This window comes from Pristiophorus japonicus, chromosome 20 (genome assembly GCF_044704955.1).
Source record: "Pristiophorus japonicus isolate sPriJap1 chromosome 20, sPriJap1.hap1, whole genome shotgun sequence".
Lineage (NCBI taxonomy): Eukaryota > Metazoa > Chordata > Chondrichthyes > Pristiophoridae > Pristiophorus > Pristiophorus japonicus.
The window spans coordinates 61058181-61073142 of NC_091996.1; the positions used below are offsets into that span (position 1 = coordinate 61058181).

At 43.1% G+C, this 14962-nt stretch overlaps 1 protein-coding gene across 5 annotated transcripts in view; it reads right to left on the minus strand.

Annotated features, from left to right (window-relative positions):
- pnpla7b (patatin-like phospholipase domain containing 7b) overlaps positions 1-14962 on the minus strand; it is a 354575-nt gene that overhangs the window by 269898 nt on the left and 69715 nt on the right. For all 5 annotated transcript variants that reach the window (XM_070862864.1, XM_070862865.1, XM_070862863.1 and 2 more), the window contains 2 exons: positions 12011-12091; positions 5750-5906 (listed from right to left, as the gene is read on the minus strand). In XM_070862864.1, the coding sequence (XP_070718965.1) occupies positions 5750-5906; positions 12011-12091 (238 nt within the window). The remainder of the gene's footprint in view (positions 1-5749; positions 5907-12010; positions 12092-14962) is intronic.

Below are 14962 nucleotides of genomic sequence, written 5' to 3' on the forward strand. Positions count from 1 at the left end.
AAGCAGGGAGGTCCTGCTGCAACTGTACAGGGTATTGGTGAGGCCGCACCTGGAGTACTACGTGCAGTTTTGGTCACCTTACTTAAGAAAGGATATACTAGCTTTGGAGGGGGTACAGAAACTATTCACTAGGCTGATACTGGAGATGAGGGGGTTACCTTATGATGATAGATTGAGTAGACTGGGTCTTTATTCGTTGGAGTTCAGAAGGATGAGGGATGATCTTATAGAAACATTTAAAATAATGAAAGGGATAGACTAGATAGAGGCAGAGAGGTTGTTTCCACTGGTCGGGAAGACTAGAACTAGGGGGCACAGCCTCAAAATACGGGGGAGCCAATTTAAAACCGAATTGAGAAGGAATTTCTTCTCCCAGAGGGTTGTGAATCTGTGGAATTCTCTGCCCAGGGAAGTAGTTGAGGCTAGCTCATTGAATGTATTCAAATCACAGATAGATAGATTTTTAACCAATAAGGGAATTAAGGGTTATGGGGAGCGGGCGGGTAAGTGGAGCGGAGTCCACGGGCAGATCAGCCATGATCTTGTTGAATGGCGGAGCAGGCTCGAGGGGCTAGATGGCCTACTCCTGTTCCTAATTCTTATGTTCTTATGTTCTTATGCTCTGCTGCAGGACCTACTGCACGCACATTTTGCAGTGTGGGCAGGCCCGTGCTGCCCCTGGGCGCTCGGCTCTTCTGGGCCCCATATCCTCATTCGCTGCACCTTCACCCACGATGTTCCAGGCTGCTGCAGTATTGCGGGCACATGTGGACATCCGGGGAAGACAGGATCAGGTGTGATAACCTCTGCGGCTAAATAGCCCAACAACATTCACCGTCAAGCCCAGGCATGATGATTGCTAATCTGAACAAGATCAGCTGTGGGATCACAACAGCTGCTTTGTGAGGAAAGTGGGGGGGGGGGGCAGAGGGGAAAAATGGGGAGTGGGGATTCATTAAAAGAAATATTGACTGATACAGAACAAAACAAAAAGGATATCAATCATAATTCTTGGCAGTAGTTTGATTTATTTCAAAAAGGATTTGAGAGCAAGACGCTCTCTTTAAATATAGTTTTAAGTGGATTGCTGTATTGATTCTGACTGCAATACAAGTTATGGATTAAAGATCCTACAAAGAAAAAAAAAGAGAGCTCCTGCCTCAGAGCTATTGAAAGGAGCGACAATAAAAAACATCTCCCTCCTCTTGGCCTGAAACAGATGAAAAGTGCGAGATGTGGGCAAATGAAAAAACACCGAGTCTGGATTCCCTGCAGGCATGTCTGGCTGCATTTCACCATGTGTCAATCACCGCAGATATCGTCCAGTAAACCCTCATGCAGCAATCAATCTCAAAATGTCAGCTTGCTAAATGGGCCAGCAGTGTCCACTCTTCATTCCAAGAGCAGAGTGTGCGAAATGGGCAACTGAGGGACTCTGATCCGCATTTGTCGCAGTTTGAAAGTAGAAACTTTGAGAAAGTTCTGTTTTAATAATCTCCTCGCATGGATTGTATGGAGATCTTGGATGGGAGGAGGAGGAGGGGATAAAGTCCATGATGGAGGTAGTCATGCACACACTGTGGAACGAATGGGTTTAATAAGCCAAATGGCCTTTGCTCGTTCCAAATTTTTTTATATTCTTAAGCTCAAACTGCACTATGTCTACTGTTTCCCCACTCCAGCAGAACATGCACTGACTCAAGGAGGGGTACACAGTTGCAGCAGGAGAGAGAAGCTCTGGTTTCAGTATTGAAAGGTAACCGGGAGGACTGCCCTATTGCATTAAAGTATAGAATGATTGATGAGCAGTGGCAGACATTTAAGGAGATATTTTATGACTTGCAACAAAAATATATCCCAATGAGAAGGAAAGACTGTTAGAGAAAGGATAATCATCTGTTGCTAACTAAGGAAATAAGGGATGGTATCAAATTGAAAACAAGGGCATACATGTGGCCAAGTCTTGTGGGAGGCCAGAGGATTGGGAAACTTTTAAAAGCCAGCAAAGAACCACTAAAAAAATGAGAGGGGGGGGGGGGGGGGGAAGATAGATTATGAAAGTAAACTAGCATGAAATATAAAAACAGATAGTAAGAGTTTCCACAGGTACATAAAAAAGGAAAAGAGGCGCTAAAGTAAATGTTGGTCCTCTAGAGGATGAGACTGGGGAATTAATAATGGAGAACAGGGAAATGACAGACGTTGAACAAATATTTTGTATTGGTCTTCACAGTAGAAGACACTAAAAACATCCCAATAGTGGATAATCAAGGGGCTTTGGGAGGGAGGAACTTAATACAATCACTATCACTAATGAAGTAGTACTCAGTAAAATAATGGGACTAAAGGCGGACAAGTTCCCTGGACCTGATGGTTTGCACCCTAAGGTCTTAAAAGAAATGGTGCAGAGATAGTGGATGCATTGGTTGTAATCTCCCAAAATTCCCTGGATTCTGGGGCAGTCCCAGCGGATTGGAAAACTGCAAATTTAACGCCCCTATTTTTAAAAAAGGAGGCAAACAAAAAGCAGAAAACTATAGACCAGTTAGTCTAACATCCGTCGTTGGGAAAATGCTGGAGTCCATTATTAAGGAAGCAGTAGTGGGACATTTGGAAAAGCATAATTCAATCAAGCAGAGTCAGCATGGTTTTATAAAAGGGAAATCATGTTTGATAAATTTGCTGGAGTTGTTTGAGGATGTAACGAGCAGGGTGAATAAGAGGGAACCAGTGGATGTGGTGTATTAGGATTTCCAGAAGGCATTCGATAAGGTGCTACATAAAAGGTTACTGCACAAGATAAAGTCCACGGGGTTGGGAGTAATATATTAGCATGGATTGAGGATTGACTAACTAACAGAAAACAGAATGTTGGGATAAATGGGTCATTTTCCAATTGGCACACAGTGACTAGTGGGGTGCCGCAGGGATCGGTGCTGGGTCCTCAACTATTTACAATCTTTATTAATGACTTGGATGAGGGGACCGAGTGTAATGTAGCCAAGTTTGCTGATGATTCAAAGATGGGTGGGAGAACAAATTGTGAAGAGGACAAAAAAAAATCTGCAAAAGGATATAGACAGGCTAAATGAGTGGGCAAAAATTTGGCAGATGAAGTATAATGTGGGAAAATGTGAGGTTATGGAAATGTAGAAATTAGGTGCAGGAGCAGGCCATTCGGCCCTTCGAGCCTGCACCGCCATTCAATAAGATCATGACTGATCATTCAACCTCAGTACCCCTTTCCTGCTTTTTCTCCATACCCCTTGATCCCTTTGGCCATAAGGGCCATATCTAACTCCCTTTTGAATATATCTAACGAACTGGCCTCAACAACTTTCTGCAGTGGAGAATTCCACAGGTTAACCACTCAGTGAAGAAGTTTCTCCTCATCTCAGCCCTAAATGACTTACCCCTTATCCACTTTGGCAGAAAAAATAGAAAAGCAAACTATAACTTAAATGGAGAAAAATTGCAAAGTGCTGCAGTACAGAGGGACCCGGGGGTCCTTGTGCATGAAACACAAAAGTTAGTATGTAGGTACAGCAAATAATCAGGAAGGCAAATGGAATGTTGGCCTTTATTGTAAGGGGAGAGTATAAAAGCAGAGAAGTCCTGCTACAGCTGTACAGGGTATTGGTGAGTCCACACCTTAGAGTACTGCATTCAGTTTTGGTCTCCATATTTAAGGAAGGATATACTTGCATTGGAGGCTGTTAAGAGAAGGTTCACTAGGTTCATTTCGGAGATGAGGGGGTTGACTTATGTTGAGTAGGTTGGGCCTATACACATTGGAGTTCAGAAGAATGGGAGGTGACCTTATTGAAACATGTAAGATAATGAAGGGGCTCGACAAGGTGGATGCAGAGAGGATATTTCACAGAGGAAACTAAAACTAAGGGACATTATCTTAGAATAAGGGGCCACCCATTTAAAACTGAGATGAGGAGCAATTTCTTCTCTCAGAGGGTTGTAAATCTGTGGAATTCTCTGCCCCAGAGAGCTGTGGAGGCTGGGTCATTGAATATATTTAAGGCGGAGATAGACAGATTTTTGAGTGATAAGGGAATTAAAGGTTATGGGGAGCGGGCAGGGAAGTGGAGCTGAGTCCATGATCAGATCAGCCATATTATTAAATGGTGGAGCAGGCTCGAGGGGCCAGGTGGCCTACTCCTGCTCCTATTTCTTATGTTCTTATCTCAGAACATTGCCAACATCAAGGGCAGCCACCTGCAGCTTGGGGTGGGGGAGGACAGGGAATGAGAAGAAACATTCCTGACCAACACTCACTGGTCAGGACAATGCAATCAGTAAGTGGTTCTTTAATGTTAAACAAAAATCTTAATAAGCAATAAACCTCAGACAGGTACAACAATAGAACGGAGTACTGAGGAAACCAGATCTCTAACCCGGGCTGCCATTGGTTTCTCCTCCCAGTCACTGGATGCCCCAATGGATTGTTAACTCTAAATATATTCAAAAAGGAGTTAGATGAGGTCCTTACTACTAGGGGGATCAAGGGGTATGGCGAGAAAGCAGGAATGGGGTACTGAAGTTGAATGTTCAGCCATGAACTCATTGAATGGCGGTGCAGGCTAGAAGGGCCGAATGGCCTACTCCTGCAACTATTTTCTATGTTTTCTATGTTTCTATGTTTCTATGTTTCTCTCCACAGAGCTCCCATTGCTCCAGAAACCCTTCATTTATATACAGCTATCGCAAACTTTGGGGTATTCATAAATTTTACAAAGTTGCTGTAAATAAATTCAAATAGGATTGACAGAGGCTCAGGATTTGCTCTAAACAGGTGACAGTGGGCGGTTCATTGTGTGTTCTTTAGCGATTGTTTTACTATGAAACCTTGATAATGCACCCGGTTACTCATTATCTCCAACAGTAGCAGGTGCTGAGCCACTGGACATTGCCTCACTGCAAACTATACATTAACTGTCTCACCCCAAGCCGAGCCCGTGGCAATCATGATGACCTTTAATTTCCTCATTTCTTTTTATATAAAGTCTCCTACTCCCTATATTCCACACTCCACTTGTGATATATTTATGTTTGAAACACTCGCTAGCTATTGCAGATCCCGTGTGCAAACTATCCCCCCATTACAATTTACATCTCAGTACAAGCCCCAAATACACCAGTGTACAAGTCACCTTTGCTGAATTTAGATTTAATCAACTTAGATTTAATCATGACCATCTCCAAACTTAAATCTCACATGAAGACCTGAATGCACAACTCACTAGCAACACAACTGCAGTGGTGTTTGGCCGTCATGCCCGGCCATGCACTTGCTTTATGTGTGGAAGAGTCTGGGAAACAGAAATACTTCTGCTATTTTCTAACAATTATACTGGGTATTGGCATCTGCGAAGTGGAACTCCATGATCCCAAACAGGATCCTGGTGTTTAGGTCAGTGCTTCTGAAGGTGCCTCACTGCTTCACGAGCAGTCACAAAATTGCATATAATCTGTTCCCAAGAACAGTCGCAAGCCTCCGCCCAAACGGCTAATGTGCGTAATGGAGACTATTAAAAAGAATACCCCTTGCAGTAACCTTATCGTGGAGTAACCCCTCTGAAGGCAAGCATAGGTTGATTTTTTTCTATTCCTGTTATTATGTGATCTTAGTGCATGCAAAACTGCTACTATTTTAGACCGACAGAACAACATTTCACTGCATTGCTCACAAAGCAGCTTGAACCTCATCATTTAAATTAAAAGGCAAGTTTTGTACCTATTTCCAAACTGTGCGTGAGAAAATCAGCACCTCTGCTCGCTTTCTCAAAATGATCTTCGTCCAACCCTGGGATGGTGTGCTGCCGCTTGACCACTTTGATGGGACTGGACACGGAGATGCTGGACAGGGACACTAAGGGGATGGCCTGGCTCTCCTGTAGCAAATGAAACATTTACCAGAAACACATTTAATGCATCATCCGCACATTCACACTGGAGATATTCCTCTATACACATACTATGAAAGGTCTGCAAGGTGATAGAGCAGAGACATCAGGGAAATAATTGATTATAGCCCATTTTGAGGGCGGTACCACTTAGGAGGTGATAAACTTAGCACCGGGCGCTAAATTTTTGCTCCCCCCAAAGCAGCGCTAAATCAAGAGCTCCACTTCCTTCTTGGAGCGCTATCGGGTCGGATACCTCAGCACGCTGCACACTGGGCCGTGCAGCGCTGCCTCATCCGAGAGGCTCCTCCCTCCCTCAAAGGGAAGGGCTCACGCTGCAGGCTCTGCAAAGGAAGAATCACCTACCTGTACCACCTAGGGAGCGGGGGTGCTGTGTGATCAGCCCGGCACTCAAGCAGAGCGCCAGGCTGAACAATCGCGGCCAGGACCCCGCAAAGAAAACGAGTCTAAACATCAGAAAGAAAGTTAAGTATTTTTGGGTACTTATCTCAGTGACCGCCCCTTTAATCATTGCTCCGGTAGCGTCCGGCCACTCGTTCCACACCACCTGCAGCCGCCGGTGTTTTCACCCAGCGTTGCTGCAGGGGGCAAAAGTAAAGTTTGGATACATAGCGCTACCGGGGCGAAGCACACGGTGATGACATCACAATCTCTGGGCGCTAAACTCCCGCCCAATAGGGGCGCTAACGGGAGGCGCAAATGCATTCAGTTCCTAGCCCATCAAACCTTAGTCCTCAGTTTACAGAATGTGTAGGTTGTGGGTTCATGATGTTCCAATATCGAAGACCCAATTTTAGAAGCCTACTCTATTTACTGGTAAGTGAATAAAATGAGGGAAATTAGGATATTTCCTCATCAGGAATTTCAGGAAACTTCATGTACAAACCTTTATCCAATATTTTTCCAAAGTTGAGCTGTGTCTTATTCTTAGCTTTTACTGTCGTTGGGTGTTAATAGATCGGATGAGGGCCTTTCACCTCTAAACCTCGAGACAGAAGCTATGCCAGACTGATGGAAAGAACGTCTTCTCTCTCTGCTGACTCCTAACAAAATTAGTTTGGGCAGCATCAATGCGGTTCCCAATGGACCAATAATGTTACCAATTTATAGTTACACATTAATTGGTATTACTATTGCCCTATAAAGTTTCTTTGAAATTGGAAGGTGTTTAAAAGCTGTATATTAGCAGCTTACTTGTTACATAATTTCTATGGAGACAAACAATAAACAATCATGTATCTGCGACTCCCAGAAACCAACAGCTCACTTAAATGTTTTCTGCCTCAAATTCACGCAGACCAACAGTAGAAGGAAGCATCTGATTGGTTCCGGTCTCAGCCGCCACTGGTTCTAACAGGCTTCAGTCCAGCTCACCAAATAATTTGATTGGTTTTAAACAGCCTCCAGTCCTGCAATCCAGTCAATCAGAATAGTTGATACTGACGAGGTCCAATACCTATGGAAAAGGGCTGTGCCTTCTTGTGAAATCCTGACATGGATTGAAATGCTGACATTAGGCACACATGTGCCTACTACTTTAATCCAGTGTTTCACAAACTAAGGGCACATCTCAAGTACGGTTGCCAACTCTGCATTGGTCGTATTCCTGGAGGTTTCATCACATGACCGCCCGTCTCCTGTCGCCCCGCCCAGTCAAACCCATTTTTCCCATCTCTAATAATTCTATAACTATTAAATGGAAGTGTTCAAAGAAAGTGAAAAAATACCACTTATTTTAATGCATATGATTTTTCTCCTGGGTTGCTCGCATCAGTGTCCAGGAGATTAATCTTTCAGTCTTGGAAACACCAGGGCAAGCCTAATCTCAAGGCTGGGCCAAAGCAGCTTCAAACTGGGCATCTGGTGAGCTGGCCAAATTCTTTTTTTAAAACTCTCGCTCGGATCCCCTTTACATTCGCTTCACCCACTGAGGTCAGGAGTGAGGTCTCAGCCTCGCCCCAAATTTCCATCATTAAAACTCTCACTGTTATTCAATAATGGGAGTTTGTGAATAAAAACGGGAGACAAAACATACACAAAACATATGTCGGGCACGCATGTTGCTTTAGTACTGTGCCATTCTGAGAACTACAGAGTCGAGGAGGCTTTAGTCCTGCTCAATTCTGATGGGCAGCAGCTGCCAGTGCTGCATCAGCACCACAAAGTATTAATCAGATCAATTACATTAAGGAAGCAAAAATGAAAATGGAAAAAATTAACATTTCAAGCAGTTTAGGAATTAATGGGGGAAAAATTGATTAGTGATCATTTGGAGGCGCTAACATCGCTTGGTTGGTAATTTTAGCGCCAGGCGCTATTTAGTGCCGGTGGTAGTGATATTGATTTTTACCGCCCTAGAGTGGAGTGGAACGCTAAGGGAAGCTTTCCACACTTCTCAGGGAGCTAAGCTGGTAGCACTACTGAAGTTCTGGTGCTAACTAACATATGGCATCCTCGCGCGCAAAGAGAATGTTAGCTGTTTAAAAAAAAAATTAAACAACATTGCAATTCAAACAATTAACACATCAGGAACACCAAATATAGTACAATCAATGCACATAAAGTTAAATAAAATCTCTAAAACTTACCTTATACACTCATCCTTTTCATTAGCGCCCGGGACAGCTGTGAAAGCCAGCCTTTTCTGGCATGGTTAGCGCCAGGCGGTAAGGCAGGTGATAACATTCAAGTTGGCTTCCGGGGCCCTGCATACTGGCGCAACATTCTCTGGCGCTAAGTATTAGCACCGCCGCTAAAACCCTTTTCAAGTTGGCGTGCGCCGCGAATATCGCTGCACCAGAGCGATAACTCTTTAGAGCTCCTTGCAAGCGTTAACATGTGGCGCTAATCTATTCCATTTTTCGCCCGATTAATTTCTACTTCTGGTTGATGTGAATGAATTGCATGAAGTACTTTGTCCCCAGATTCTTCTGAACCATGAATCAAACATAATGGTTTCCATCTCATTAAACACATTTATTCCTTCTGCTCCTTCCATTGAACATAATATTCAGATCTGGGCACTAGATTTAGTTGATGTGACTGTTAGTAATGTATCTAGACACTAGATTTGAGGTCAGTGGGAAGCTGGATTTATTGACTTTTTAAAAAGAGTGTTGTGACGAACCACTACATACTCAATCCTCCAGAAACACAGACAGGCAATCAACATCAAACCATTTTATTAGGGCGGGGGGGGGGGTTTGAAAAGAGAAGAGTAGGAGTATGTTTCTGGGGCCGTCACTAAATTTTGGGAAATGCTGCTTTAATCAACGGACTCTTCCCCATTCCAAAGCAGACCCTGAACACCCCTCAGGTCTGTCGAAGCACTGAGTCTGCACGCTTGGTGCCGACCTACTTATTTCTTCCACCAGACTCCTGAGGCGCAGGAGCCTGCTCCACTTTACCAGATCTTCATTCTCCCCATTCCACGTATCTATCCCCCATAGTTCTTCTCACACAATCAGTGTCTTGTATATGTCTTTTATTATTCCTCCTGCACACATCACTTCTGCCATTAACCTCTCCACCATAGCTCATTCTATGCATTCTCCTGTGTATTTTTTGCTGCTTTTTGCATTTTCCCTCTTGCTCCTTTCCCATGCACGGCTCCTTCTTAAATGTTGTTATCTGTAACTGTATGTCATGTATCTCACATTACTGTATATAACTGTATCTTACCATGCTATACATGACTGTAACTGGATATGACCTGTAACTATAAGCATACCTTACCACCAGGGGTGCACTTGCAGGAGACACTCCATACCTGTCCCACTGAGGTATATAAAGGGAGGTCTCAGGCAAGTGCAGCACTGGAGAGCTGGGAATTAAAGGTGCAGGTCCTGAGTGACCTTGACTTCAGCATGTGTCTCGTGTAAGTCAGTACATTAGAGTCAGGACTTAACAGTATCATTCAGTTCTGAGGAAGGGTTCATGTGTGAAATGTCAATGGACTTGTGTTTTCTCGACAGAAGCTGCCTGACTTGCTGAGAGTCTCCAGCGTTTTCAGTCCAGATTTCCACCATCTGCAGTATTTGGCTTTTTGGTCACAGTAAGGCAGTTGTCCTCATAAGCAAGGACACCAATTTACGGTGACTGAACATTTCAAATTCAGTTTTTATTGCGTCGAATTCTGTGAGTTTTGTTGCTGTTTTGGGGATCAAATTCATCAATCCCATCTACTTTTCCATGAAAACTGTAAATCAGTAGCTTTGATCATAAGCTGACAGGACTTTATGAATCATTGGTGCACAGTTCTGTTTGCCACTGTACAAAAAGGATATTGCAGCTACTGAAAAGATACAGAAGAGAGCAACTAGAATGATTGAGAGGATGGTTTGGATTGAGGAGCAATTATGTAAATTGAACAGCTTCTTAATGGAAAAATAGAAGGTTGAGAGCTGATATGATTGCTGCTTAGAATTCTAAAGGGACAAGATAACGTAGACCATGAATAGCTATTTCACCTTGTCTAGAACAGTAGAAGCAGAGGACACTGCCTGCGCTTGAATTCAATGGGCCAGAATTTCCTGTAAAAACAATGGTGAGGCTACGGCACTCACCAATATTTATGCGTAAATCTGTCAGCAACTTTAATTGTCCATCCGTGCTCGCCTAAAGGTGAAAATACAAAAGTTGCTGTCCGAGATGCGCCATTCCTCCATAAGCTGTGCTAAAACAGCACCTGGCCGTCTGGTTAGCCATTCAAACGTATTGAACGAGTGAAGTTCCTGTTCAAAATACAGACTAAATTCGCCACAGAAAGTTAAGGCTTGTCCGTTTCAGTCCTAGTTCCCTGATTAATTTTAATTAGTCAAAACTCTGGCACTGAAAATTAACTGTTACAAGTGTGGAGTCTCATTCCTTCAGCTTTTTATTGTTGTTTGAGATTTAAAATTTTTTAAAATTGAAATCATTTTTTTTTACTTTTTCTTTCACTCTCTTTTTCTCTCTCTCTTAATCTCATCTTTCTTTCCTTCCTTCTCTCTATTTTGCTTTCTGTACCTGATTTGACAATCGCTTTTCTAATTTACACTTTCTGGTTCAGACTCTGCACTGCTGATTAACAATTATTCAATCTGATTGGTTAAGGAAATGCAGAGTTGCTTGCCCTGTGCACACAGGTCCCAGATGCCCTGTTGAGGGTGCCATGCTATTTCCATCTCCCACTAACAGCAACTTGCCGTGCAAAACATCAGAAATTAAACGGGCAGGGACAGGTCTAACTAATGGCGGCTACGGTTAATTCTGTCCCATTATTAATCTGTGGAAACATTATTTTAGTGAGCGAGTGGTCAATTTATGGAGCAGACTCCCCAGGAAGATGGTAGAATAATTTAGTATTGATTCATTCAAATGCAAATTAGATTTCAGGAAAACAACATTTTGGATGCAGTAACAAGTTATTTAAGACATGACATGGTAAGTGTAGCATGCTGGGGAGGAACAAATGACTTTCGAACTAATCTTCCCAAAGCTCTCCACTACTAGGTTTTCCCCATGTTATGTCTGGGTGTTGCAGACTAATTGATAGAGTTTGATTGCTATGATTAGTCAATTACTCCATTATTGCATCATGCTATTACCAGGATGGTAGGAGGTGAACAAGATGAACCTTGGTCTTTTTTTCAAACTTGCCATTCCTATGTTCCGATCACCGATAATCCCCACCAATGCTCTTTTGGCTTGGGTAACAGAGTGACACACAAGCACAAGTCCCTTCAGATGACTTTACCTTCAAGGACTAAGTTACTGGAAACCCATCCTGTTGCCTTGCATGTGACAAAAATGTCTGATACAATAAAATAAAAACTTTGGCTCTGGCTGTCTAGTTCATTTGCACTAATCCCAACTCTGAGTCAACATTCGGTGATAATAGCTGTCCCAAGCTGTGATGTGACTCACAAGGCAACGATACATTACCGGATCTCTAACTTTTAATACGACAGTAAAGATAACTCATGCCAGCACCCAACAAGGGGGCGGATTAGTTAAATTCTGGAATAATGAATTTGTTTTTCAAGCCAGGTGGGCAAGGATTATTTATTCTTCCTGTTTTTATCACATACCGAATTGAACAGCTCCTTGGACAGGCCCAGATAGTTGTGTAAAGCCAGGAAGGTCACTCTCTGCAAGCGCACCATGATTATCTGAGAAAAAGAGAGACAGCACTGTTATCCTCAATACCACATCAGTTTTAGAAGGATTTCATGAGAGCACAGTGGTAGGTGTGGAACTATGTCCACTTGAACTGTGAAAAGCACCCAGGGATACAATTACAGATTTTATCCTTACAAACTGGAGTTGTGCCTGGAGAACGTTTTGAGTTACAGAAAAACTCAGTGAAATACTGATGGTTGCTTACTGTCACTGATGGTGGAAGTAATGAACAATGTAGAATTTACAGCACACGAGAAACAGACTAGTACAACATTAAAGTGTACTTTATAAGCTCAGTGACAACAACACTGCGGAGATTTTGCTAATGGCAAAGCATAAGATTATTCCTAGTGTATGTAAAAAATGTTACTCTCATGGTTAATGGTAATTTCACTGCCAATTCCATTGGCTGAAACAACATTCATTGGTCATCAGCGAGATATGGCGCCCAGTTTATTTACAGAGCCATTTACATTTTATAGAATCATAGAATGATACAGCACAGGAGACCTTTCTGCTTATCATGGCTGTGCTGACTCTTTGAAAGAGCTATCCAATTCGTCCCACTCTCCAGCTCTTTCCCCACAGCCCTGTAAATTGTTCCCTTCAACTATTTATCCAGTTCTCTTAGGCCAGTTATTATTGAATCTGCTTCCACCACCCTTTCAGGCAGTGCATTCCAGATCAAAGCAACTCTATGCTACATTTCTTTTTCCTCTGATTCTTTTGCCAATGACCTTAAATCTGTGTCCTCTGTTACCGACCCTTCTGCCACTGGAAATAGTTTCTCCTTAGTTACTCCATCAAAACCCTTCATGATTTTGAACACTTCGATCAAATCTCCTCATAACCTTCTCTTCTCTAAGGAGAACAAGCATAGTTTCTCCAGGCTCTCCACGTAACTGAAGTCATTCATCCCTGGTACTATTCTAGTCATCATCTTTCATATGGTAATAGCAAAGCAAATCAAATGCCAATATCGAAGTTGGATGTCCAGGCCAAACCTTCCCCTATTCTAGTAAATCTCCACTGCACCCTCTCCAAGGCCTCGACACCCATCCTAAAGTGTGGGGCATAACCAGTGTTTTATAAAGGTGCAGCATAACTTCCTTGCTTTTGTATTCCATACTCTATTTATAAAGCCAAGATTCCCATATGCCTTTTTAACCACCTTCTCAACTTGTCCTGCCACCGTCAAATACCTGTGTACGTACACACCCAGGTCTCTCTCTGTTCCTACACCCCTTTAAAATTGTACCATTTTGTTTATATTGGCTCTCCTCATTCTTCCTACCAAAATGAATCACTTCACACTTCTCTGCGTTAAATTTTATCTGCCATGTGTCTTCCCATTTCACCAGTCTGTTCTCCTGCAGTCTGTTACTATCCTCCTCACCGTTACTACATTTCCGAGTTTTGTGTCATCTGCAAACATAGAAAATAGGTGCAGGAGTAGGCTATTCGGCCCTTCAAGCCTGCACCACCATTCAATAAGATCATGGCTGATCATTCACCTCAGTACCCCTTTCCTGCTTTCTCTCCATACCCCTAGAGATCCCTTTAGCCGTAAGGGCCATATCTAACTCCCTCTTAAAGATATCCAATGAACTGGCATCAACAACTCTCTGCGGTAGGGAATTCTACAGGTTAACAACTTTGAGTGAAGAAGTTTCTCCTCATCTCAGTCCTAAATGGCATACCCCTTATCCTAAGAATGTGTCCCCTGGCTGTGCACTTCCCCAACATCGGGAACATTCTTCCCGCATCTAACTTCTCCAATCCCGTCAGAATTTGATATGTTTCTATGAGATCCCCTCTCATCCTTCTAAACTCCAGTGAATACAGGCCCAGTCGATCCAGTCTCTCCTCATATGTCAGTCCTGCCATCCCAGGAATCAGTCTGGTGAACCTTCGCTGCACTCCCTCAATAGCAAGAACGTCCTTCCTCAGATTAGGAGACCAAAACTGAACACAATATTCCAGGTGAGGCCTCACTAAGGCCCTGTACAACTGCAGTAAGACCTCCCTGCTCCTATACTCAAATCCCCTAGTTATAAAGGCTGACATACCATTTGCCTTCTTCACCGCCTGCTGCACCTGCATGCCAACTTTCAATGACTGATGTACCATGACACCCAGGTCTCGTTGTACCTCCCCTTTTCCTAATCTGCCAACATTCAGGTAATATTCTGCCTTCGTGTTTTTGCCCCCAAATTGGATAACCTCTCATTTATCCACATTATACTGCATCTGCCACGCGTTTGCCCATTCACTTAACCTGTCCAAGTCATCCTACAGCCTTTTAGCGTCCTCCTCACAGCTCACACCGCCACCCAGCTTAGTATCATCTGCAAACCTGGAGATATTATACTCAATTCCCTCATCTAAATTATTAATGTATATTGTAAATAGCTGGAGTCCCAGCACTGAATCCTGCGGCACCCCACTAGTCACTGCCTGCCATTCTGAAAAGGACCCGTTTATCCCGACTCTCTGCTTCCTGTCTGCCAACCAATTCTCCATCCATGTCAGTACATTACCCCCAATACCATGTGCTTTAATTTTGCACACCAATCTCTTGTGTGGGACCTTGTCAAAAGCCTTTTGAAAGTCCAAATACACCACATCCACTGGTTCTCCCTTGTGCACTCTACTAGTTACATCCTCAAAAAATTCGAGACGATTTGTCAAGCAGGATTTCCCTTTCATAAATCCATGCTGACTTGGACCGATCTCGTCACTGCTTTCTAAATGTGCTGCTATTTCATCTTTAATAATTGATTCCAACATTTTTCCCACTACTGATGTCAGGCTAACTGGTCTATAATTACCCATTTTCGCTCTCCCTCCTTTCTTAAAAA